At 36.6% G+C, this 27,188-nt stretch overlaps 5 protein-coding genes across 5 annotated transcripts; 1 reads left to right on the forward strand and 4 right to left on the reverse strand.

The window, feature by feature from the left end:
- Positions 1-605: 605 nt before the first annotated feature.
- GER3 (germin 3) lies at positions 606-1,415 on the forward strand. Its single transcript, XM_089058219.1, has one exon. It carries the CDS (start codon positions 664-666, stop codon positions 1,294-1,296), a length of 633 nt encoding a protein of 210 aa, XP_088914345.1. The 5' UTR covers positions 606-663; the 3' UTR covers positions 1,297-1,415.
- A 5,102-nt stretch (positions 1,416-6,517) lies between these two features.
- LOC148926605 (Putative membrane lipoprotein) lies at positions 6,518-7,346 on the reverse strand. The gene has a single exon (XM_089058613.1). The coding sequence runs from the start codon at positions 7,198-7,200 to the stop codon at positions 6,646-6,648; it is 555 nt and encodes a 184-aa protein (XP_088914739.1). The 5' UTR covers positions 7,201-7,346; the 3' UTR covers positions 6,518-6,645.
- Positions 7,347-9,384: 2,038 nt separating this feature from the next.
- On the reverse strand, positions 9,385-14,082 carry LOC148926606 (uncharacterized). Its single transcript, XM_089058860.1, has 2 exons — positions 13,950-14,082; positions 9,385-10,505 (listed from the first exon to the last, which is right to left on the reverse strand). The coding sequence occupies exon 2, from the start codon at positions 10,472-10,474 to the stop codon at positions 9,587-9,589; it is 888 nt and encodes a 295-aa protein (XP_088914986.1). The 5' UTR covers positions 10,475-10,505; positions 13,950-14,082; the 3' UTR covers positions 9,385-9,586.
- A 466-nt stretch (positions 14,083-14,548) lies between these two features.
- Positions 14,549-16,921, reverse strand: LOC125192918 (protein OXIDATIVE STRESS 3 LIKE 2-like). Its single transcript, XM_048090594.2, has 2 exons — positions 16,509-16,921; positions 14,549-15,124 (listed from the first exon to the last, which is right to left on the reverse strand). Exons 1-2 carry the CDS (start codon positions 16,814-16,816, stop codon positions 14,656-14,658), a joined length of 777 nt encoding a protein of 258 aa, XP_047946551.2. The 5' UTR covers positions 16,817-16,921; the 3' UTR covers positions 14,549-14,655.
- A 6,884-nt stretch (positions 16,922-23,805) lies between these two features.
- Positions 23,806-25,793, reverse strand: LOC148926607 (vanillin synthase, chloroplastic-like). Its single transcript, XM_089058360.1, has 7 exons — positions 25,466-25,793; positions 25,262-25,377; positions 24,929-25,002; positions 24,576-24,843; positions 24,374-24,505; positions 24,176-24,311; positions 23,806-24,082 (listed from the first exon to the last, which is right to left on the reverse strand). The coding sequence occupies exons 1-7, from the start codon at positions 25,773-25,775 to the stop codon at positions 24,045-24,047; spliced, it is 1,074 nt and encodes a 357-aa protein (XP_088914486.1). The 5' UTR covers positions 25,776-25,793; the 3' UTR covers positions 23,806-24,044.
- Between the last annotated feature and the right edge of the window lie 1,395 nt (positions 25,794-27,188).

Raw genomic sequence — 27,188 nt, forward strand, 5'->3', positions numbered from 1 at the left:
TCACAGCCCCATTCCATACCCTCTGTCTTGTTCTACCTCACTGCATGGCATTCCTGCATGGCAAAATATCTTCTCTTTTTTACTCCCAATGCATGCCAAATATCTTCTCTTTTTTCCTCTCCGTCCCACAATAAGAGTCACATTTTGCAATTCCGATCGGTCCCACAATAAGAATCACATTTCATTTTTACCATAAATGGTAAGTACGTCACACATTCCACTGACTCACAATTCACTCACATTCTATTGTAAAACCAATATAAAAAAATAGACCCCATATTCCACTAACTTTTCCAATCCATTATCCTTTACATTTCTTAAAACTGGTGTCCATAATAAATGTGACTCCTATTGCGGGACAGACGGAGTATTTTTTTTTTGAGTAACTGAATTTAAATTTAAATGTCGCGCCACGGAGGATTCGAACCTAAAACCTTTGGCCTCAGGCATTAACCTATTTGCCGCTTACTAGCACACACAACCTCTCTACCGCTTAGCCAACTTACACACACACCAAAATATCTTCTCTCATCCAATAGCATTCCATCCTCACACATTCTATCTAAAATCTCCCAAACCCCTATAAAACACCCCATTCCACTCCACTCCACCAAAATACACTTATCCTCCAAGCTAGCACCAAAAACAAAAAAAGAAGAAAGAATGAAGGTCCAAATCCAATACCTGGTGGCGCTCTCCCTCCTCCTGGCAGCGGCGGACGGCCTCGTCCAAGACTTCTGCGTGGCGGACCTCAGCCTCCCCGCAACCCCCTCCGGCTACCCCTGCAAGAAAAAGGTGACTGAGAAGGACTTCGCCTACAGCGGCCTAGCAGCCGCAGGCAACACCACCAACATCATCAGCGCAGCGGTCACCCCAGCCTTCGACGGCCAGTTCCCGGGCGTGAACGGGCTGGGGATCTCGATCGCGCGCCTCGACCTAGCAGTCGGGGGCGTGATCCCCATCCACACCCACCCGGCGGGCTCGGAGCTCATCGTGGTCATCGAGGGGACCATATGCGCGGGCTTCATCTCGTCGTTCGCAAACACGGTGTACCTGAAGACGCTGAACAAGGGAGACATAATGGTGTTCCCGCAGGGATTGCTGCACTTCCAGTTCAACTCCGGGAAGGGGCCCGCGCTCGCGTACGTCAGCTTCAGCACGCAGAACCCGGGACTGCAACTCACGGACTATGCGCTGTTCAAGAACGATTTGCCCACTGAGCTCGTCGCCAAGACGACCTTCCTTGACGTCGCGCAGATCAAGAAGCTCAAGGGCGTCCTCGGCGGGACTAATTAATTAAATTGTTTTATCACTTTCGGTTTTTTTTCTTATGCAATTGTGCTGTGTCTTTCCGTCGTTTCTCATTCGTCATATGTCGATTTGCTTCTCATGAAATTTTAATAATCTTTTCATCATTGTATTAATCAAACCAGAATTCTCAATTTTAATACACCATATTCCAAACCCAAAAAAGTGCAACTCAAATAAAAAGAGACTTTTAAGTTAGTAGTAATATTAATTTATTGTAGTACAATTTACGAAATTTAGGGACCACTGATTATTTTATAATTGTTAATATACTCCATATAAAAAAAATACAATCGTTTGTATGATTACTTTACATTATTATTACATCATTATGATAATTATATGTGTATATTGTTAAGGTCAATAAATACACTTTTAATAATATTTTGTTGATATATGTAACTGTTTTTAGATAGTAGAATATATAACTAGATTTGTGGCTTGTATCTTATGTTGAGCAAATTTTATTATACGGTCTTCAGTTTTCTAGATAAGATAGTATATTAAAATATAATTTATGATTTAATTGTGAGATTATCCATCTATGGTGATTAAGTTATAAGATTCAATCTCAGGAACCAAACACACTAAATATTTAATCTCGAGATACAATCTTGCAAACTGAACAACTCATAAAATATATGCAAACAGGAGGATCATGCATGTCTAAACATATTTAATTATATTTTTTTTATTCCATGAACTTAAATAATTTATTGACTATCAAGTATGACTTTTGTGAAAATTAAATATTTAAATAATATATATTTACTTTGTTCCATAAAGATAAAAACTTTTGGATGACACGAGTTTCAATAAATAATTTATAAAGTAAGAGATATGTAAAAAGAAAAAAATATTTGGAGTTGTTAGTAGAGAATAGGACTCACCTCACCATCGGGTCGTAGCGCAGATGGCAGCGAGTAGCTGTGGTGACCTTGTGGTCACGGGTTTCAAATCCCACCACTCGCTGGGAGATTTTCGGCCTTAATTCACAAATCTGTTCGAATAGGATTAGTCGGATTACGCCAAAGGTGGATTCGGTACACCTGTGGTCAAACAACAAAATATGACTCATCTCATTAGAGAGAAAAGAGTTAAAAAAAGGAGTACACTAATTTTGTGAGACGAACCAAAATAGAAAGAGTTTTTTTTTTTTTTTGGGATAGAAGGTGTATAATTTAATTTCTAACATAGATTTTGAGAAGAAATATGCTTATATTGTTAAATGTACTTTGATAAAAAGAAATAACATAAAAAAATTAAATACTATGTCAAAAAAGCTTCGTATCTCATCAGGTATCCATACAACCATAATCACAGATAGAGATGCCTAAGATTTACGGTTCGCATGGTTAACCACAAAACTGTAACTGGCAGTTACAGTTCCAAATCGGAATCGTGAGATTTAAATGGAACCGAAACCGTCACATTTGGACCATGGTTCAGCTTAGGTTTCCAAAATTTTGGAATAGAAACTGTGCCAGAACCGCGAAAAATCGCTGGAAAACTGGGCCGAAATCGCAAAAAAACGTTGGAAAATGGCGGTTTGGAATTGTGAAAAATTGTCAAAAACATCCAGAATATCGGCGGTTCCGAACTAAAACTGTAACACCGGTTTTGGAACTAGAACCGTAACCGCGAAACATCCTCGCGGTTCGGTTCTGGTTCGACAATTTCCACAACCGGAACCGGGGTTCTGAATCGTAACCGTCGGTTCCCAAACTGTTGGCATCTCTAATCATAAATCAGTACTCAAGTTGTTACATAATGTTTAACATACCCTTTAAGAGGTTTGGGGTATTTTAGTTAAAAGGTTAAAAACGGAAAAAATAATTTCAAACATTATTATAAGTAGGGGTGGCAAAATGGGTAGCGGGTAATGGGTAATTTCCATCTCGACCTGCTACCCGCTGGATATTGGGTACCCGTTACCCGACAATAACGGAAAACGGGGCAAGATCGGGTAGGATGTTTTAGAATTTTGCAGGTAGCGGGTATACCCGTCACCCGCGCGGGTATACCCGTTAGTCCCGATAATACCCGTTATTATTAGTATTAGTCATATTCCATCTTTTAATACTCTCTCCGTAAAAAAAAGAGTAAATAGTTAGATAATGATAGCCATATACACACTCATTTTGGAAAATTAAAAATAAATAGTTAGAACGGAGAAAAAATAAAGTGAGAGAGATTATGTAGAGAAGAGTGTTTATATTATTATATTTCCAAAATGAGTGAAGAAAATGAAATGCATCTATTAAGGCGGACCAATGGAAGTACTTTATATAATCTAAGAGTTTTTTTAAAAGATTTTTATATTCTAACGAACATACAATTGAAAACTCACCGGAATTAGCTATAGAGTGTCTCATCACTTTTATATTCAATCTATTCAACGTTTACCATCGATATTAATAGAGTAAATTAGGGAACATTGACGGTTATTATGATTTTTAAATTTTTTATTAGGATTTGGGGTCGGGTACGAGTTACCCGTAATGTCGGGTACGGGATACCCGATAAGGGTATCGGGTAATCCCGGTATGTCGCGGGGCGGGTATTGGGACAACAAATTTGGCTAAAATCGGGTATGGGTACCCGACTTGTCGGGTGTGGGTACCCGCGGATAACCCGTTTCGCCACCTCTAGTTATAAGTATAACTGATGTACTATTTATTAGCACTAAAAATACCTGCAAGCATATAGGGTAGATCTAGTATAGCTAAAGGTCAGTACCGGGATATCGAACACATGGAATAAGATTGCAACTGACTACCATATACTAAGCATCACATACTATCTAGAGACATGGAGTTTTTAGTTTTGAATTAATTAAACTAGACAGAAAATAAATAAACAAATAACAAAAAGCATAAAAACAATGATACAAAGCAGGCGTATGAAAGTAGAATTTAAGGATTCAAAACACAATTGACTTTCTTAAATTACGGTCTCTAGAGTTATTAAGTCGGTCACTTAACTAGATTAAACCCCCTCCCGAGGTGAGAAATCCGTAGATTAGGTGTAATAATTGAAGTCCCCTTCTAATTCTTAGATCTAACTCCTAAATGATTGTAAGACCAATGACCTCAACTCTCCCGAGTTCTATTGAATTAAAGTGTGAATTATCCCTCGTCCAAGTCAATTATTTTGTCTCCCGAGTACTCTAATCAACTCTAGCATGTATTCAAAAGGTAGCTAATAAATTGAACATAGAAAGCACAAGGATAAATCAAATAACTGCAAGAGCTAACGAGGAAAATCAATTGAATATCTTCACCAAAAAATCCACAAAAGATGTTCTACTCATAGACAAGTAAATATACCAATTAAGTACGAGACATGAAAGAAATAGATAAAACCCAAGGTTGAATCTTCAATTTTCAGTCTTCTTTTGCCTGGATCTGCAAAGCTCCGCTCCAATGAAAGATGGAGGAATATAAGTGTGGAATGTGGGATGAGAGAATGTGTAGAGGGGGAAGGATTGGAGGCTCTGAGATAGAGATTATGAATTAGGTTAGAGGTATTTATAGGTTGGAAAAAGGTTTATTTTTTGATAATTTCGTGGCCTTCAAGAAATAGGAGAGATTGGGCTTCACAATATAATAATTTCTTTTCTTCCGCGAATTTCCGCCTAAATTCCCGCCAGCTTTGACTGCACTGCGCAATGTTCGTAGAATAGCCATAACTTTCTCCACAGAACTCCGATTGATACATGCGAGATATCCACGCGAAGATCTTTCGAAGACGAAGAGAATGGTATGCATTAAGCAATGATTGGACTTCAAAATCGCTGGCAGAATAAGCTCGAACAGAGGCTGCTGCACCTTGGCCTTTTTCTATCTTTATTCATTTATCAACAAACACATCGAAAATACCAAATGTATAACATATGCAATTTAAGAACATAATTTGCATGATTGACATTTAAAACGAGTCAAATCTAGCCCTTAGAAACATGCAAAATCCGTGTTTGTCAATAACCCTTAAGAGTTTAAAGACCCCTCGCGATATTATAAATTCACTCTAAGACTTGTCTTAGCTAACTAAATTTTTTTTTTTGAAAATGATCAACGAGTTTGTAATAAAAATGCACCAATAAATTTACTTGGTATTTCCTTTATCCACGAAATAGTTTCCATATTTGTTCTTTCAGTCCATCTACGAAATAATATCCATATTTATTTTTTCCATCTTTGGTGTGTGGATCTCACTTTCCATTTAACGCATTATACTCAAATTTTATCATTCCCTCCGTTTAAAATTACCTAAAAATTAAAATGGAGAAATGAGTTAGTGGAAAGTGAATCTAACTTTTATATATTGAATTTATAATAGAATGTGAGTATAATGAGTTAGGTATATGATGAGTTCAATAGAGAAAAACAAATGAGACTCTCAATCGTGGTCATCCCAAAATCGCAAAATTAGACACTTTTTCACGGACGGGGGGAGTATAATTAATATATTTGAAGTTACTTGCTTTTGATAGACAACTTTAAGCTAAGTAATCAACTTTCATCAGTCAATAATACTCCCTCTGTCCCACTTTAGCAGTCCTGGTTTACTACTTTTGGGTGTCCCACTTTAACAGTCCCGGTTGGAATATTCCATAATTGGTAATAGGCCTCATATTTCACTCACCTTTTTCCACTCACATTTTATTATAAAACTAATATATAAAAGTAGGACCCACATTCCACTATCTTTTTTCATCAACTTTCCTTTGTATTTCTTAAAACCCGTGCTGAACTCAACCGGGACTGCTAAAGTGGGACAAAGGGAGTAATAATTATGCATGTGACTCATCCCAGTAACCCTGTAGTTGTGTTTTGATATGATAATTATTACTTCATCCGTCTATAAAAAAATATGAACATTTAATTCGGCATGGATTTTAATATATAATTTATAAAGTAAAAGAGATAGATAAAAGGTAGTGAAAGTAGTGTTAGTGGAGAGTGAGTTCCACGTCATTAGTAGTGTAGTGTAATGGTATAAGTTGTAAATAAAATGATTTACAAGAATAATGTGTTGTTTAACTATTCTAAAATTAGAAAGTTCATACTTTTCAGAGACAAACTAAAATAGTTTGCACTTTTTAGGAACGGAGGAAGTATAATCATTACATGATAAATATTATGTTGATCCATATAATTTTTTGGCAACATAAATTTAGGGTAGCAAGAATTTCCGAACACCCAAATTAAACAAATAAAAATACACAAATCTCCATTAATCAATGAACATCAATAGAAACCTAATTATTTATGAACAAAATTAAACATAAAAATAAATAAAATAAACAATGATATACTAGTAAGAAAGAAACAATCAGACATCAGACTCGTTCCATTTGCCATACTTATTGATCATCTTCTCATCAAAATCCCTGTTTTTCATCTCACTCGCCGTTGCCGTTACAACCGGCTCCTCAGCGATCTTCCCCTCCGCGTTCACACTGCAGCTGTGCACCACACAGCTGAGCAACAGAATCCACAATTGCATCACAATCATCGCCATCAGAAGCCCGCACTCCAGCCTCACCAGCAGCTTCGCCTCCCTCGGATCCCTCGGGGATCTCAGCATCTCCAGGCTCGGCTTCTCCTTGGTGAAGAGGGCCAGCATCCCCAGCAGCTGCCCCGCCGACGACGCCAGGAGGAGCGAGGCGTGCGTGACGAAGCAGAAATGCGAGTAGAATCCGACGAACGACGACAGCAGCGACACGGAGGAGATCATCAGGAACGCCCACCCGAGGGAGGTCGGCGGCATTCGAAGGGCGAGCGTAGGCGCTATGGAGGCGGCCGAGAGGATGAAGAGGATGAAATTGAAGAATGAGAGGAGGAGAAGGAGGAATGAGCACGAGCGTCTCGATGAAGAAGAAGCCATTGCGATGCGTGAGGTAAGGTAATGCAATGCTCTGTTTGTAACTGTGAGTGAGTTTGAATTGAGAGAAAGATGATTTGATATGATATGATATGCTTTTGGGGAAAATCCTCAACCGAGTATTTGTAGAGAGGGTGGCTTCAATTTAGGCCGTTTGAAATAGTAGTAGGATTTTGATATTGCAACGGCTATATATAAGTAATCATTTAAGAGTGTGGGCTTGCTTCATTTATGCTTATTGCACTGTTAATGGGCCACCAAATGTTTTCTATTTTGTTCACAAATTTATAATTACGACTATAATACTCCCTTTCATTCTTTACATTTTCATCATCTTAACAAATAATTATTCATGTTCGCTAATAAAAATCTTACATCTTGTGCTCGAGTATGGTTCAACTTCCATGGCATCATCCGATGTTGTGCTCGTATTCAAGGCGATATGCCACATGTCCTATTCGTTTGGTGATTGCAAAAGGTCTATAGAATCAGCGTGAGAGCTTGACATATTGCGGACTAGCCACCTAGCCTTGCCGATATGCTTGTACCCGAGTAAGACTAAATCAGCCACCTTAAAATTGGACATCCTGTCGAAGTCGGCTTGTTGTTCCACGCATCCTCTGCTAGATGTGGCTTAAGTTTCTCTCAAATATTTTACCCACTTTTATTTTTTCTCTATCATATTTTACTCATTTTTTTTCTTTTTGTCATATTTTACCATTTTTTTCGATCTTTTTTCTCTTACTTTATCAATATCTCATTAAACCCCATGTCATCCACCCAGGAGAGTATTTTTGGTGGATAAATGTAGTATATATACTTCTATATTATGGTGCAGTTTGTTAGATATTTGGTCTCAGTTACTATAGGTCCAGAGACCGAGCTCTTTTTTATTCTTATTTTTATTTTCTATTTCATTTTAATTTAAATTTAGTTTAATATAATTTAAGTTTAACTTAGTTTTGATTTTCTATTTCACTTTAATTTACCTCAGTTAAGTTCTTTTTAATTATTTCGTGATTTACTTCTTTATCTCAAATTATCTTACTCCAAAAAAATATGAGCTTCTTCTTTATATATTTTCTCTGTCACTTTATTTAGTTTTTAGTTTGTTATTTCACACAAACTCTCACAAAAATCTATTCTATTGTTATTAACATTACTAATTATACTTTATTTTGGTTCAAGTTCATTTGACATTGATTCATTTATTTATGACATCCACGTAGATGCCACTTTAAACAATCACTGCCCGCCGCCGAGGAAATATCCTAAAATTGTAAAGATGACTTAAATGCCCTACAATTTTTAAAATCGAACTGAGTCCACAAGGTTGGAATCCTAATTCCATCCCTGATAGATGTGGTTGTTTGTGAGAAAATAATACTTACTCCTAATATATGTGACACATTTTGATCCTAATATATCCTAATTCCATTTTGATCCGACACATATTTTTAAAAATACTAAGTCGAAAAAATCAGTGAAATGCGAATATCATATTATTAATAATTAATTGTAATATCATATTATTAATAATTAATTGTAAGTAAAGTTAGTTAATGAAATGTAAAATACATTGGCAAAAATAGTAAAAATAAAATAAAACAATTAAAAAGAAATAAACTAAAATAGAAAATTGGGACCAAAAAAAAAAAATACCGAGAGAGCAGTAATAGTAATTTGCTTGTGTAAATAGAGGATTACACGAAAGAGAAGAGTTGATCACATGGAACGACTTACGACTCTATACAAAGTAATCCTCACTGATACTTTGGATGTGTCACACGAAATACTAACAATTATTGGAGCTCAGAACGTTAGAAACACCTAATTAATGGCAAAATACGAGGAATAGAACATGGTTTGAAAGGGAGAAAGAGCAAACAATGTCAAAAAGACCAAAAACCAGGAGATGAAGTGACAGAAAAAAGAAAGTAAAACGCATTCAAGAAGAGTTGAAACTTGAAACACCTTGACTTCAATAGTCAAATCCAACTAGGATTCATTTTATAAAACGCTATCCATCCTAAAATGAAAACAAACTTTCCCACAGAATTTGTTGGCAAAATTTGAACTTGTTTTTCAATGAAGGAAATTGGCAGTAAATGATACTTCTCCTTCTATATATATTATGTGTATAATAAAAACATTAAATGTAATTTTCCTAATATCTGGCGCTATGCATTTCAAATTAACTCTTAATTCACCCACTTTTGGTAAAGTCTGGTGTAATTCATCCAAAGCCATAAACTAACAAGGCTTTGATACAATGTTCGTGAGACTATTCATACAAATTCAAGACTAAACACACACAACAACCACTAAAAGGAGGCATCTTAAATACTTACATTTCATAAGAAACAGCAGCTACAAGCTCCAAGCATCTTCAAGGCGCCTGTTTGTTGCTCCTGGGTACAAACTTCCTCATCCAGATATGCTTACCGTTGATGGTGAATTTTGCCTTGCTCACTCCTTTGAGAATGGCACTGATGAACGATGGCCTCAAGAACACGATTTTAGCATACAGAGATTGCTCTTCGCGCTTTACCTCCTGCATGTGGAAGGACTCAATGCAGTTCCCCAGAATCCTGCTGAAGAATTGCCTCACCTCCATTTCACTCACCGGGTAGCCTTTGGAGAATGTCACGAACATCGTCCTCTCATTCCGTGACACTTCACCCTTGCCACAAGAAGGGGGGTAATCACCACAACTCAAGCTAGCAACGCTTTGCATCGGCAGGTTCTCAACAGAAGATGGTTCCCGCACAGAGCTCACAGATGAAGTCGATGCAGCATGACTAGGTGCCATTATCTGACCTTTCAAAGGAGTATAGACATAACCACCATAACCATCTTTTTCCAGCATATCAGATAGAGCTGGTATGCAGACTCCTCTTACCAAACCTTCAATCCCATGGAAGGCGGTAAGATGGTTTTCATGGAAAAACCGCAGAGATATATCTTTTTTCACAAGACTGTGGGTTAATGGGATTTCAATCGATTCAGATGAGAAAGGGAACTGCATGTTTGTGGACTTGATGCATGTCACTGCTTCATCAGCAAGCTCGTTGATCAGAAATGGGGGAAGAGATAGGATCTTACTTATGAAATGATAAAATCCTGCTCGTTCCAACCATAGCCACAAGCCCAATATGTACAAGCACTCCAAGGGGTTACGCACCAGATCCCTGACGAGAATAACATACAGTGATATGTCAATCCTATGAAAAAGCTTGAACTCATCCAGTGTCACTGTATATCGTGCACCATCCATGAGGCTATGCACAGCTGGCAGATGTTAAATCCTGACAACACAAAAATATTTAGAAAGTATAATCGAAGAGGGAGTTAATGGACAAAATGTGCTATATAGTCTATGCAGATGAACCAGCAAGAAAACGGCAGTGGTATCTGGTAAAGTCAAAATTCATACTCAATGCAGAAAGAAAAGAGGAATCACCAGAAGAAGGTGCTCTAGAGTCATCATACCAGAAAATACAACCAAATAAACAAGAAATAAAGTAAAAAGGATCAGAAGGAAAGCATCGTCAATTCATCACAGGAAAACTCAATTAATGACTGCCATCATATCCTGTCATGAAATCAGATCCAACTAGCATCCACAACTTTGCATATAATATTGATAAGAAAACAGGAAAGAAATCCAGGAGTAATTAGTATGTGCCTAAAAGTAAGATGCCTAGAAGTTCAACCTACCGAGTGAAAAAAAAGGAAAATCTCAAGGAGACTAAACAGGAGTGGAAGCCAGATGCTCAAGCAATATCTACAAAGCAATCCTGATTTATACAAGTTGTTGTGGCAAGCTATGCACCCTAAATGCAGGATGAGGCAATGAAGTTGTTCGTATCATAGTTACATAAATTTAAAGGGTAATAATTATTATTAGGTGAATAAACTCAAAAGAGAAATCATATTTGGTAAACAGTAATTAGTATCACAACTGGGATCACAGCATAGCATCCGGAAAATATGCATGATTTTTTTGGCCAGCCTGCCTAGAAATCAGTACACATTTCATACGCAAAGAATGGCATTGATATCATCGACCTAATACTACTTTCCTAAATGACCATGATTCAAGGGATTACAGAAACAAGGCTCTAATAATAAGTTCAAATTTATAAAGCTTTCTTAATGATATTACAAAAGGAAAATACATCTAGAATGTGGTTCGTTTATAAGTTCCATCAATCTAAGGCATTGCTAAATAATTTGTAATCATATTCTCCAGTTTCACACAATACACCCCCTTGAGGATAATCAGATTTTCCACATATGACAACAGGGAAAATAAAGGCTAAAAACAATCAATGACATTTCTCATAAAGTTTCCACCTTTTATTTTTTTATTTTTTTCATTATTGTCAAGTACTATTATCCCTAAGAACATAATATATGTCAACATTTAAACAAACCGAAATATTATAGTTTAGCAAAACCACTCGGGTAAGAAATCTCATTAGTCTTATAACTTAGTGGTCATAAATAAAACCCAACAAGCAAACACCTTAATTCAAGAATTCAAGAATTCAAAGTAAGTTTAAAGATGCAGTACATAATGGTTGATTTAATTTAACTACAAGTGGTAGCCTCGTGACGGTTTAAAGTGCGGGTCATAGATTCAAAACGCCCAGTGAAAAACTTCCCATGTAGATTTTAATTGAGCAGCAAAGTCTCATATATTAGCAATTATTGCAAAGCACTCAAATTGGTTGATTACTTGTTTACATAAATAGCAATTATTGCTAAGTACTCAAACTATTGGTTAATTACATACATTAGCAAATAGCAATTATTGCTAAGTACTCAAACTATTGGTTGATTACACAAGAAAGAGTGTCTGCTTGATCAACACAACCATGTATGTACATTTTCCTTTCTTTCAATGAAGGTTCTTATATATGTAACTAGATTCGATCAGCCATTATAATGTTTGTCGTTCATGGCTCAATAAAAGATTAAGATAAACGACAAATATAGATTAGCGGAACTTCCATACAGTTAATGCATAGCGGAAAGTAGGACAACAGTTTCAATGTGATGCAACAAGTTTGCTCCACTGTGTGTGCATGGATATTTTTTACAAATAATATAATTTAAATTATTAAAAAATTATGTGAATAATTTAATAATGAAGAATGGTAGTTTTTTTCTCTTTCTTTCAAGAGGGTAATAACTAATATTGCATATCTACTACTATTGAGAAGAGCCTGATTCATTATCAAATTGGCTCTGCCTGTTTTATCCCTTTGCATACTTAACCCAAGGGCAATAAGTGTAATATTACATTTTACTCCCTCCATCCCATTAAAGATGACCCACTTTCCTTTTTGGTTTGTCCAAACCAAGATGACCCATTATTTAAAATGGAAACCCCTTTATCTCTACTTTATCCCATCTTTCTTACTTTACTCTCTCCATTTAACACACAAAATAAAGTTGCATAAAATCCCGTGCCGCCCAAGAAAAGGGACATCTTCCTTGGGACGGAGGGAGTATATGTTAATAATCACTGAATTTTTTATAAACAATTTTTTAAAATCATCTTAATAATGCTGTACCATCAGAGCTCTAAATTCCAGATGATATATAAAATATACTCAAAAGGTGTTATAGTCATATGTTTGTCATATGTTGTAAAATATTATTCTAATTCTAAAACCTCAGAATATGGAATGTGTTTTATCTACAAATTTTAAGAAATGAACAAAATATCTTCTAAAACTTCATCATATAAACAAATAATGACGAAAATTTGAAATACTTAAGGATGTATTTACATAGCTAACTAAATGAGTAGACTTTATCATTGTATTTGGGATGATTTATCAAAATCAGAATCAAACAAAAACACATGCAACTTCATCAAAAGTGGGATAAACCTCAAAACCAATTCCATCAAAAAGGAAACGTATATGCATTGTCGCATGCGAACAATTTATAGTTAATGTTCTACTCATCTAGAGAAACAAGTTACCTTCATTTATAGATTTATTTACTGTATTAAACACATTTAATGCATACATACTCATTGCATATAAATTATACGATGTATATAGACTAAAAAAATAAAATATACTAGTATCAGTGCTGAACTGAAGTATGAACTTGTTTGTTTTTAATGTGCATAAAGTCATTAAACTATTATTCATATACCTTGAAATTTATTTACAAGGATTACAATTTACATTACAGATATACTATTTGTTCATATGCATATACAGTACATAATTTTTCACATACTATCATTCTCCTTATATAATTTGATATTGTGGAAATTAATTATACTTTAATAACTGAATACTTACTATTTATAGAAAGGCATTAAAAGCTCTTTACTTTGTTTTTGCTTATGCATACATATTAGATATTCATGATATATACGACTCAACATTTCCATAACACTGAAGACCAAATATTGATATATCGATATAATGTTCCGTGTAGCATATAGACTATAAATGGTTATAACTTGCAGGTTCTTATAATATGTCACCCCATTATAGTTCCATAACTTATGAAAACAATACATGCATCCACAAATAGAAATTTTGCAATGCACCAACTTAGTCGTGAAAAGACATTTATGTACAGCATGAGTCTGAGGTAGAGCTATCACGTTGAGGGTATATCAAAATGCTCATGTATTTAAGAATTAAAAATGGTTGGATAAACTAATTTATGCTACGGTGAACAGTTTGTCAAGATCTAGCTATGCGAGAGTGTACCTTTGAGGATTTCATCTGTCACTTTGCTGTTGCAACTTAACCACTCCATTCAGAAACTTCAATAGTTGATTTCCTTTCTATCCTCTTGCACAGATTGGCATTCCTACAATCCAATCATCTGGTAGCAACCAGCATAAATCTTAAGCTCCTCTAGATATTGAACCCAAATGGAAGATGGGGGGAAAATAAGAGGAAAGATTCTCAATAAACCAATATGTGAGAAGATTTTAGAAACTGTGTTAAGCAGCAGAAATCCCCTCTGCGAGCAAGCAGACTTTGCAAGCTCATTCACACCAAATCCAAGAACAGAACAAACAAAAATTGAACCCGGCACCCTTCATCTCAAGGATTGATTCCAACACTTACTCTAAACATATACAACTTGAGAAGATTTCAAAGGCAATGACAGCCAGAAGAAAATATAGTTTGTAGCTAAGACTTTGGGAATTTTATTCAAATATATAAAAACAAAGTTAGATGCAAAATCTAATTATATTTTTAAGTGTTTACACTCTAAGGATGTATGGGAACAGGTGATGCCTAAACAACAGCTACAAGAAGCAGAAGCAGAAGCAGAAGCATGAGCACAAGCAAGAAGATGGTACAAACGTCTCCGCCGCATGAACATCTATCATGATATAGATTCATAGGGTGATATGAAATAAAAACACAGTTAAATAAGGCTTTATTTTTCTGTGTTATTGCTTCATAAGCCACCAGTGTTGGGAGTAGCAACTTCAGCATCAGCAACACCTTGCAGGTCAGATAAGGAGAAAGACCTCCATGAAGGAAACTTATCAACAGGAGGTGATGATGACAGTTCACTTTTCATACTTCTCCTGACATGTGGTGGTAAAGGAGGAAGACTGCAACCAGGTGGTGATGAATTTGAATTACAGGTGTCACCACTATTGCTTCCAGAGCAGTTCGTGTTAGCGGCAAGAGACAGCATACTTCTAGAATTGGTCGGTCTTTTTGATATTCCACCAATCCGATTCCTTACAATGCTATTCTGATTCTTGTCCCATATATTATTGAAGACCAACAGGTTCTTGCGTTTCCTTGTATAAGCATTTTCTGGTTTTGTGATTTCTTCAATTGAGGGGATTGATGCAGCATCAGATAGGCTGGTAAATGATTTGGATTTACCAGAGTAGAACTTTGATATGCTCTTCCTATAAAATTCCATAAACCATGAAACAATCACCACACAAACATGGAGCATATTAAAGAGCACGGTCTTAGCATTCAGTGAGATCTAGCAACAAAAGCTAAAAAGAATATAATCCAATCATATTTACACAAGACAGATTAATCAGTCCGCATTTAGATGACAACTTCATAAACAGTGGATGAATGCAACAAGCGAACAAGAAACAGCAAACAATACCATTTGCATGCATCCTTTAATTGGAGAAATAAAACTAGTTATTGGAGGGATCTTTTTTCCCAACTGTTTTGTGGTTGAATCCAGCTACCAACATTCTTCTACAGATTCATAAAGACTGACCTTACTAAGAACATGACTATATTCAACAGAATGTAAAACAGAGGAGAAGGACATATCATTGCCTTTTTAAAATTGTGAACATTCATATGAATTTACACAATGAATATCATCTTCACATTAAATACTTCTGCTGACACAGAAATTTTGGGATGTTGATGAAGTAAAGACACAGCAGCACAAGATAAGCATGTGCTATATTGTCTATGTCTAATCAGTATCAGTATCTTGGCAAGCCATTTTTATGATGGTCGCCTTTCATTATATAAAGTGCACAACAATGAGAAATTAAAGATGACACCATAAACTCATTACAGATGCATAATGATCCAAAATTAATCCTCTATGAAGATTTTGTGGGATATGGAACCAGACAAACAACTATCACATATAATAAAATGAGTTCACTCATCAATAAATATAGAACCTTCTCCAAACACAAGTCAAGTTAGAAGGCTGCTTTATGAACAGATATAATCATAAATCTTTTGCTCCGTGCATCAGAATAAAAAGACCTTTAGGAATCTCTATTAACCAGAAATAGTTGGATGCACAATCCAAAACAGGATTTTGGAGGACACTGGCTTCTTAGCAGAAGAGAAATCCAGGGGTATTAAATGGAACTCGTCAAATCAATAGTTGCAGTTGGTTACGAAACAATTAACTTAGCACTGTATACTCCAATTCACTTCCAAATAAATTGGCAATTCTCATGAGAGACAACATTGTAGAGCCAAAATGGAAGAATGGATATGAGATACAAAGAAGCCTAAAAACATACTCATGTTTCTATTCACAACCCAGTAAAAGAGTTCAGCATAGAATAAACACATTTCTCTCCTAATAACTTAAATTTTTTTCTTTCCAATACAAAATCCGCACATAGCTTGATTATAACTAAATGAGTATTAATACAGAAAATATTACCCCTTCCGCCTAATCGTACAAAACAAAAAGCCCTAAAAACCACGGAACATCAGAGCAAGCTAAGATAATTATACCAATTCACAAGATTCTTCAAAAAATATGACGGAATAAACAAGATCACGTACTTTACAGGAAGAACTTCCTCCAGAGAATCCAAGGTGTCCAATGGTCCTCCTTTGAAGTTACTTTGCACCTCGTCTTCATCACTGCCGCTGCCTCCGCTGGGATGCTCGTCACTGTTCTTTCCGATTGAAGAACTGGCTGATGAAGAAGAGAACGAACCGCGATCCTCATCCGATGACCGTTGATCGGGCGGCGAAAGCTCCGGTGGACCGTACGGCGACGAAGCAAATGGCATATCGCGGTGAACGAAACCTGGCTCTTCGATCGGGTGGGCGCCGCCTGAGTTGCACCTCTGCAAGGCGATCGGCATCTCGGCTACAGTATACGGCGTATGTATTGGTGGAGACTGGAGAGAGAAATGGAAGAGTAGAAACTAAACAAGAGAAAAGATGCTGAATCATCGTCAAAGGCCTTATCTTTATCCAAACACAAAAACAGCACAATTTCTAAACTAGATAAATGGAGTAAATAATATTATCCCTTTTTCTCATTTTTTAGTCTAGGAGGCTCTATTTTGGTGTCGAAAGGCTTATTAATCAGGGGTGGGTCGGTAAGATATACAGTACTGAAAACGTCATACTGCATATCGTATCAAAAACTGCGATATGATACCGATATAATATTGAATTTTCGGTATATTTAGTACGATTAACTTTTGATAATGTTATCTTACCGTTATTGTACCGCACTTTTTACGATATACAGAAGTACGGTACGATATATAATATCGTTATGCAAAATAAATCTATTTTATAAACAAAATATTTAAAAGTAGGATTTTGGGTGATTATTTCTTTTTAATTCTATTTTATATATAAATATAATAAATATAATATAATTATTTTATAATATTTCAACATATACCGAGATTTTTCGGTATGCACTTTTTCGGTACGGTATGATAAAATTGCGATATACGAACCGAAAATTGCGGTATACCGAAAAATCAGTATTTTTTGTTTTTTTTCGGTACAATAAATGCGGTATTTCGATATTTTTCTCAACCCCTAATCGTAACTACACCTATTAGAGATGGAGCCAGGAAATTATAAAAGAAGGGAAAAACTATTAACATGCAAAAAAATAAATGTAAAAATATATATACATATATTAAAGTAATAAAATAGTCCATGTGTTCTTTAAAAAATAGATAATATTTTAAAACAACACGAATTTTAACGCACAATTAGTAAAATAAAAGAGAGATAGAAAGAAAAAGTGATTGAAGCATTGTTAGTGGAGAATGATACTCACCTTAATTGAGAGAGAGAGAAAAGTTTTCTTAAATAAAATTGATCTCTTTTAAGGGACATTGTATTATGGCAAATGTGATCTATTTTTAAGGAACTGGTGGAGTATACAGCCTTATTTTATGTGTGGTTAAGGTGCTTGTATCGTAAGGGAAGAGCAAGTTAAATACTCCCACCATCCACCAAAAATAGACAAGGTTATGAATGACACGAATTTTAGTGTATAATTGGTAAAGTAAGAAAGAGATTGGAAAAAATAGTGGATTGTGAGTCCACATTTTATTTTTTTTGGACAAGGGAGTATTCTTTTTTTTTTTTCTAAAGGGAATGGGGCAAGCAAATTAGTTGAATATGCATATACTAAAGTATTCCCTCCGTCATAACTAAATTGAGTCAAAACTTTTGAACATAGAGATTAAGAAATTGTATTGTAAAGTATGAGAGATGAATAAAGTAAGTAAGATAAGGAGAGAGTAAAGTATACGATGGAATAAAGTAAGCGTGATTGGATATTTCGTGTTTTGTCAAAAAAAAACTCAACTTAGTTAAGACATTCCAAAAAGAAATACGACTCAACTTAGTTGTTACGGAGAGAGTATAATATAAACTATTTCCTTTTTGGTTGTCCCCTAAAAATAGAAACTTTCTATTTTAGGATATTTCTTTCTTTCTAATGAGGTGAGACTCAATTTCCACTAACACACTTTTCTTTCTATATTTCTTTTACGCTATCAATTTAACATTAAAATTTGTGTAGTTTCAAAAGTTTCTATTTTCAGAGGACGGATGGAGTAAATATGTTTACATGTCTATAGAAAAATGAGGTGGGGCATTTTTCCCTTCTCAATATACTCTAGCTCCGTCCCTGACATTTGCGGCGGGATACCATTATGCGACACGATTCAATCCGTGTCGAATAAATTTGCAGAGTGTTAAAAGTAATTTGCTTCATTCTGCACTTAATTTTGATATTATTTTATCCGGTCCTTAATAAATGTCTCAATTCACTTTTATTATTTTTGAGAGTGGACTTTATATTCTACTAACACATTCTCTTTCACATTTTATTATAAAACTAATATACATAAGTAGATCCACATCTCACTAATTTTTTTCTAACATTTCAATTAACAAAGTTAAAAAATTTCTTAAAATTAGTACCGTTTAAATATGAGATATTTAATGGGGTATACGGAAGTATCATCTTACTTTGAAGCGATATGATTTGTGTTCCATAATATCTTATGTTACAAACAATAGTCATGGTAACGAATGTCACAAATATTAATGCGTAAAATAAAAAGTACTATATTAAGAAAAAAATGGTTAAATATTGTTAGAAAGAAAACTGAAACCTACCTCCAAAACTGGCAATTTGAATACTACCAGACCCGATTTTTTTTAGGAATGGATACCTAATATCTAATTTTTTTAATATTAGGGCATCCATTACGGGACGGAGGATGCGACACCCTAAGCCCTGCCCTATACTTCGCCACATCAGCATTCTATCCTCCGTCCCTTCCACCTGCAATGGGACGGACTATAGTCCGCCCTAAGCATTTTATTTATTATTTGAATATTTAAATACTAAAAAAATTGAAAAAAATAACTTCATTTCATTAAAAGTTCAGATTACAGTAAGAAATAAAAAAAAAGTACAAATTCTCAATGGCCGTTACGCTTCCGAACTTCTTCAATCATGTCGTTCATGAGCGTTGCATGGTCTTGTTGGCTGCGCATTGAGGTCTGTCTAGCTAGAACCTCACTGAAGCCCATCAGTAATCCTCGAGCGACAGGCGGGGTCGCCGTACTGGAGCTAGATCCACCTTCATCACCGGCATAATCGGTGACATGTCCAGCTTCTTGTTCGACTATCATGTTATGCAAGATGATACACGCATACATGACATCGGCGATGACTTCCTTGAACCACAAACGCACCGAACCTTTCACTATTGCCCACCGCGATTGGAGCACACCAAAATCCCGCTCCACATCCTTCCGCGCAGCCTCCTGCTTTGCCGCAAACAACACTCTCCTGTTACCCATTGGGTAGCTGATCGTCTTCACAAAAACAGGCCACCTTGGGTATATGCCATCGGCCAAGTAGTACCCCATATGATATTGACGTTCGTTGGCAGTGAACTCGATGGCCGGGCCGCGCGCCCCCTGCAGTGATCGGCGAAGAGGGTGGACGAGTTGAGGACGTTGATGTCGTTGTTCGACCCGGCTACACCGAAGTAAGCATGCCAGATCCAGAGCCGATGGTCAGCGACGGCTTTGAGAATCATCGTTGGGTGGCTGCCCTTGTATCCACTAGTAAATTGGCCTCTCTACGCCGTCGGGCGATTCTTCCACTCCCAGTGCATACAGTCGATGCTCCCTAGCATTCTAGGAAAACCGTGCACCATCTCGTGCATCCTCATCAGGGTCTGGCAATCCTCAGCAGTCGGCCTGCGCAAATATGTGCTGCTATAAGCCTCCACAAACCCCTACAAAAAGTCTTCAGACAATCACGACCATCTGTCCCCCCGACGTGAAGGTACTCGTCGAACATATCCGCCGTGGTGTCGTAGGCCAACTGCCGGATCGCAACCGTGCACTTCTGCAACGGCGTAAGTCCGGGTCTGCCGATGCCGTCTTCCCGATACTGGAAGTATTCATCACGTCCCCCAACGTACGGACAATGCGGAGAAAAAGATCTCTCCACATTCTAAAACGGCGGTGAAAAACCGTCGGGCCCCACCGTGGTTGCTCGGCAAAATAGTCTGCGAACAGACGTTGGTGAGCTATGTCGTGCTCGCGGGGGACAAACGTCCGACGTCAAATCGGCCGAGGGATCCGCGCCGCCGCTGCCGCCCTGCTCTGCTGTTTCACGCCCGCGCTCCATTTTCTGCCAAGCATTCTGCCGCATCATCATTAACGCAATCGAATAAGGCCCGAGTCATGGCTCGAGTAATGGCTTCCGATGTACTCCATTCGTCGCCGCCGGGATTCATTTTTTTAGTGAGGAAGTTGGAAAGTGAGAGATGTTGAGAGAGGTGAGAGAGAAAAATTGGGAGATGAGAAATTGAAAGATGGGAATTGGTATGGAAATTGGGCGTTTAAATAGACAAAAAGAATTGAATTTTTTTTAAAAAAAATCGAAAGCGCTTTCTATCATCCGTCGCATCGTCCGCGTTGCCCACAGTGGCTGACGATGCGACGGACGGAGGGGCGGAGGAGGCGCTTCGTCCGCGGACAATAGATCGGGCGCGGACGATGGCTGCATTGGCGGACGAATGGGCGGAGGTCGGAGGATGCATCGTCTGTCGCATCCTCCACCCCATTGTGGATGCACTTATACTCCATCTGTCTCCCATTAATTGTCCACTTTGGTTTCGACACGAGTTTTAAGAAATGTAAAAAAAATTGGGTTAAAAAGTTAGTGGAATATGAGTCACACTTTTATTTATTGGTTTATAATAAATTGTGAGTGTCATAAGTTAGTAAAATATGTGGTCTACTTATCATTTATGGTAAAAGTGAAAGCGGGCAATTAATGGAGGACAGACGAAAATGTAAAAAGTGGATAGTTAATGGGGGACGGAGGGAGTATACAAGTTCTGATAGGATAGTTTCAATTTTTTTTAGGGTATCCGGTATTATCGGATTACCTTATTTAGACTTGGTCAATTTTTAATTCAATTTTATTTTAAATCACAATTACAACGATATAATTTCGAAAATTGACATTAGGGGTCCCACTTCCCAAACCAGTTTTCAGCCTAACTCCAAATCGCCTCTTCTCAATTCTCTTTTTTTTGGTTTAACCACAGGTGTACCGAATTCATCTTTTGGCGGAATCCGACTAATCCTGCTCGACCAGGCTTGCGGATTGAGGCCGAAAGTCTCCCAGCGGGTGGCGGGGTTTGAATCCGTGACCTCAAGGTTACCACTGCTCCGCGCTGACTCATTCCTCGCGTTTTTCTCTCTCACGGCTCCCACGGGCCAACCCCTACTCCTGAATGCCATCGACCGCCTCGCTTGTGCCGCACAGACATAATTGAGAAGATCAACCCTAGGGATTGAAGTGGAGCTATGCTATAAATAGAAGAAATGAATATGAAGAAAGGGTTCTCTCCATACTCTTGGAGGCTCCACTTTAAGGAAAATGATGTGTTTATTCTTCTACTTGTTTCACGTACCAAATGAAAAAAGGAAAATCATGATAATAAAAACTCAGTAACACAATATATATCAAAATTAATGCGCTGATGAGAAGAAAACGTATAGGTAGGTTTCTTTGGTGATTTATGAATGATGATTCATTAAAGTTAGGTGATAACTACATTATTTATATAAAATATTTTGCTCTTTTTTGTTATAGTTACAAATTTATTCATATCTTTCATTTTAATACCTTTCGATAATAAATTAGCAAGTTAATAACACTATTCACCGTAATATATTCTAATTGATCTTTTTTAAGAAAGGCAAAACACATTCTTAGGTCCTTATACTTTAATCAAAATGTTCATTGGATCCTCGTACAATTTTTTCGTTTTAATAGGTCCTTGTACCTTTCTCGTAAATTTCATCACATCCTCGTACAATTTTTTCATTTTAATAGGTCCTTATACTTTGATTATCTTTTATTAGGTCCTTATATAATTTTTTATTTTAAGACATTCTTTTACTTTTATCTTAGATAATAATTTATATTTAATTAAATTTAATGAAGCTTTTAATTTTATTATTTAACTTATCTTATGATTATAAATATTAAGGGAAACGTATCTTTCAATATAAATATAAATAATCAATTAAAAATTCAGATAGTTATTCTAAAAAAAACTTCGATTTTAATCTTCAATCACCACGATTAATCTTTTTTATTATTCTCTACAACTTATTGAGATTATTGGATAACAAGATGATATTATCTTTATAGACTATGCTAAATTAAACAATGGAATATTAAAAAGTTCATTAAGTTAAATTAAATTTAGATTATTATCAAAAATAAATGAAAAAAAGTCCCTAAAATAAAATATTGTACAAGGACCTAATGAAAGTTATGATAAAAGTATAAGGACCTACTAAAATGAAAAATTGTACGAGGACCTGATAAAAATATTGTGAAAAGTATAAGGACCTATTAAAACGAAAAAATTGTATAAGGACCTAATGAACATTTTGATCAAAGTATAAGGACCTAACAATGTATTTTGGCTTTAAGAAAAAAAGGATCTATAATTGTTCCCCATCCACCCATAATGACTCGAACCTCTAACATAATGGTTGAAAATGAACATTTTATCAACTGGACTACGCTTACAGTTACTTGGTTTTATACTATTCATTTTAATGGAGTACATTTCAATTGATCATAAGGCACTTACAATTGCTCGGTTTCAACCCTGTCCACACAATTAAGTACTACTCCCTCCGTCCCACAAAAGATGTCACACTTGTGGGACGGCACAGGATTTTACGAAGTTTTATTTTGTATGTTAGGTGGGGAGAAAATATAATATTTATATTGTTGTGCGAGGGAACTTTTTTCTAAAAATGAAAATGTAAAATCTTTAATGGGACGAACTAAAAAGGAAAGTGAGATATCTTTTATGGGACGGGGAGAGTACAATTTATTTATAGTATGTGTGTTAGTCAAGCGGTTTAGTGGTTAATGCTTGGATTAAAGGTCCTAAGTTCAAGCCGACCATAACCGTGGCCTTTGCAAATTTTAATTCATTTATCAGTAATAAAGTATAGTTCATTTGTAAACAGTGAGGCATTATCTAATTTGTTATCAACACATTAACATGAATATATTTCGAATGGTTACAAATATTTTGAGTGGTTGTTAATTTGTTACGGAGTTGGTATAACTTAATTGGAAAAAGATGTTCTCTTTAACAAATAAGTTACACTATTAGGTACCTACTATTGTCTCTACGTACTCTTAAAGAAGGAAAAAATTACAGTTGTTTATCTATAGGAGAAAAATAAAGTTTTTATGCTGCAGCTATATTCATGTTGGTGGATAAATTGCTGCTTTGAGTTAAAAAAACAACAACCGTGTAGTCTATTCTTTCAATCGAGATGGAGTAAATTGCTAGGACATCGCACAATTAAAATGTTGTCAAGAATGACATGAAAGATGACAATTTAAGTTTATATACAGAGGGTGTACATTAAAAAACTTAATTGGATCTAACTCTTGTCTTATTTTAGTAGTCCATTTATGCAAAACATCAAGGACAAGTAGTGCAAACTGTAGCTTTTGTTGAAGATGTTTGCTTAAGCAACTATAGGGTATGACGCACAGGTAGCAACACCTGCAATGCCATCCAGCTCTCCATCATTACTCATTTTAACACAAAAACTTATAGTACAAGAAATTAAAAAATAAAAATAAAAAATTTACTTACCACACATGTTCTTGCCCATCTCCATCTTGAAGTAGCCATTGTCACCCCAGTCGGCTCCCCATGAGTTCTTGATGAGCCAATACGGCACGCCCTTTTCAACTCCGTAACCAACCGCGAGAACAGCGTGGTTAACATCCTGTTCGTAGAGATTAGTTAGTTTTGCTACTGGCTAATTTTGCCGCGATGCATGAAACACACCTTTGGATCGCTGCCACATGTCGCGCTGGTGTAGACTCCACTGTTGTAATTTCGGAATCCAGTAACCACCTCAAACGCGACACTCACTGGCCGAACTAATGCAACCGCGTGCTTAAGCTCATCTTCAGCACCCTACGGTTTCGCAAAAGTGTTAAAAGGCAGAAAAAGTAAAACACCACAAAGAAATAGTACAAGATCTTACCAGGGTGATATTGACAGAGTCTAGTAATTTGACAGCAACATTTTCAGAGGAAAACTTGCATACTCCGTCCTTTGCAGTGTACGGATATGCAGCCTCGGTCTCAAGACCGCCGTTGTATTTGATGTATTCGAAGGCTTGAGAGGGCAAGCCACCACTGCAGCCAAAGTTGTTGAAGGCTCCAGCACAATCAACGAGCTGTTGCTCGGACAGGGAAATACTCTTTCCTCCATATGCTTGCGCATAAGCCGCCTCCAGCGCTCCCGTTGCACTGTAACATCACATATATATAGTGTAGCCATCAGCCATGTATAGTTTCTTTCAGAAAATACTACCAAAATCCAAAATCATCTTACCTGAATGTCCAGCATGATCCACAACCACCTTGACTTTTCACTGGGCTAACGATTCCACTTTCCCTCCAGTCTTTCTGCAATCCATAGTATAGCAGCCAAGTCAATACTAGCTAAGTTGGTAGGTGAATGAAACGTATGCATCATTAGGGATATAATCAAATCCAAACTCTAAATATTGTACAAACTCCAAACCATGATCTGGACCGTTTGAAAATGTCAACAGAATAACAGCAACAAAAAATATCAACACAGTGTCAACAGTTGATCGAAATTTTATAATGTGTTGACAGTGTGTTGGGGAGTTTGGAGTTTGTACAGTATAACTGCAAATACCGAATCAGGTAGGACAGAATGAGTGAGCTTATGGTTGCCATTTTTTGTAGCAGAGCAATTTTGTGCAGCTCCCAGTGTGTGATTCTTGAACTCGTCCCATGTCAGATCAGAAAACTCTGCTCATGAAAGAGTAATAGGAGAAAGATGGATTTATTCAGAAGAAATGGAGAAACAGTAGGTACTCCTAGTAAAAGTTGGAGTTACCGTTAAGTCCCATGGAGTAGGAGAGTCCCTTTGTGTTATGCGCTCGGATCATCCTCAGATTGTCCGAGAAAACGTGGAACCTCCTCTGTATCTCCTCCGAGCTCTCGTATGTCTTCCCGTACTTATGAGCAAAGCGGGCGAAGGAGACGGCGTGAGGCGAGTTGCCGACTGCTTTAAGAATATTGGACGACTGGAGTTCGTGAAGACCGTCAACGACTTCACTGATCGGATTATCATCGGCGAAGGAAACCGATCCGGATCGTGCGCAGACGATCAGAACACCGACGGTTAGCAGCAGAAGCCGAGTCATCCCGTTTTTCTCCAGCGAGACCAAATCAGTGTGGGTGTACTTTTATAGTAGCGGGTGGGCCCCACGGGTGCCGTATGTATTTGGGGATTCACCGATGCTGATGACCCGATATTAACGGTATTCTCTTTTGCTGAAACTGAAATCATGCCATGCTCCAATTATGAGACTCTATTTATTTTAATAAAATAACTTAAAATCATAATTTATTCAAAACTAATCCAAATTCTCTAAAACTAAACATTTTTCGATGCTGTTTTCTGCATTTAAATGTTCCATAATTCAATCTAATCAAATCACGATTGAGTTAATTAATACAAAATCAGAAGTTTTGCCATATACTCCCTCCGCAGGAGTCACTCTTTGACCGGGCATGGGTTTTAAGAAATGTAAAAAAAAGTTGGTTGAAAAAGTTAGTGGAATGTGAGACCCATTTTTTATATTGGTTTTATAATAAAATGTGAGTGAATTGAGTTAGTGGAATATAAGACCTACTTACTATTTATGGTAAAAATGAAGTGTGACTCCTAATTGGGGACGGACCGAAATGAAAAAGTGTGACTCTTAATGGGGGACGGAGGGAGTATTTGAAATCTAGTTAGGTTTCTGGAAAGTTAGTGCGAAATTATGAAAGGAATATAAAAAAAAAGGATATTCACACACCTAATATCGTAAAACTTTCAAAAAGTTGGATTTTCCCACGAACTTTGAAATTGACAAATAATATCATGAACTATACCCCGAGTTTGTTACTACATTTCTCAACAATGAAAAAATCCTGGCTATATTAATAGACTGGAGAACAAATTTGGAGGGTATGCTTTAAGAAAAACTATTCTCAAATGTTGAAAATCTTGAAACTCTCGAAGTTATCAAGAAATTACGAAAAAAATCCGTATCATGATATTATTTGCTGGAATATTTTCATTGGTGGGAAATAATAAACTCGGGATAAAGTTCGTGATATTATTTGCTGATAGAAATCCATGGGAGAAGGGCCCATGAGACTTATATACTGATTTCAGTTCTTTTTGTACACCGAGGTGGGATAGTTCTAATATTATTTTATAGTTTCAATTGCCAACACCCTCCCCCAAACCCTTAAGGTGAACCTTGGAGGGGTTGGACTTTTTATTCTAATCGGTTGGACGATTGGCCCAATTTTTTTTTCGATCGGTTGGACCACTTGCCCAAATTTTAAGCCCAGATATACTGCTGGGTCAGTTAAATTTGACCCACAGTCGGCGACCCGCTCTGATACCATGATAGAAATCCATGGGTTTCATCCTAAAACCAATTGGTGATAGGAGGAGGGCCCATGAGACTTATATACTGATTTCAGTTCTCTTTGTACATCGATATGAGATAGTTCTAATATTATTTTTTAGTTTCAATTGTCAACATTTGCCAATTTCA

This window comes from Salvia hispanica, chromosome 5 (assembly GCF_029641045.1).
Source record: "Salvia hispanica isolate PSC_SH4W2 chromosome 5, Shi_PSC_v1, whole genome shotgun sequence".
NCBI classification, from domain to species: domain Eukaryota; kingdom Viridiplantae; phylum Streptophyta; class Magnoliopsida; order Lamiales; family Lamiaceae; genus Salvia; species Salvia hispanica.

Coding starts and splice junctions, on each gene's coding strand:
- GER3 (XM_089058219.1), top strand. CDS start 664: ATGAAGGTCCAAATCCAATACCTGGTGGCGCTCTCCCTCCTCCTGGCA.
- LOC148926605 (XM_089058613.1), bottom strand. CDS start 7,200: ATGGCTTCTTCTTCATCGAGACGCTCGTGCTCATTCCTCCTTCTCCTC.
- LOC148926606 (XM_089058860.1), bottom strand. CDS start 10,474: ATGGATGGTGCACGATATACAGTGACACTGGATGAGTTCAAGCTTTTT.
- LOC125192918 (XM_048090594.2), bottom strand. CDS start 16,816: ATGCCGATCGCCTTGCAGAGGTGCAACTCAGGCGGCGCCCACCCGATC. Junction 15,125..16,508: donor GAGGAAGTTCTTCCTGTAAA/GTACGTGATCTT, acceptor GGAATTTTATAG/GAAGAGCATATCAAAGTTCT.
- LOC148926607 (XM_089058360.1), bottom strand. CDS start 25,775: ATGACTCGGCTTCTGCTGCTAACCGTCGGTGTTCTGATCGTCTGCGCA. Junction 25,378..25,465: donor CTACTCCATGGGACTTAACG/GTAACTCCAACT, acceptor TTTCATGAGCAG/AGTTTTCTGATCTGACATGG. Junction 25,003..25,261: donor ATTCTGTCCTACCTGATTCG/GTATTTGCAGTT, acceptor TATGGATTGCAG/AAAGACTGGAGGGAAAGTGG.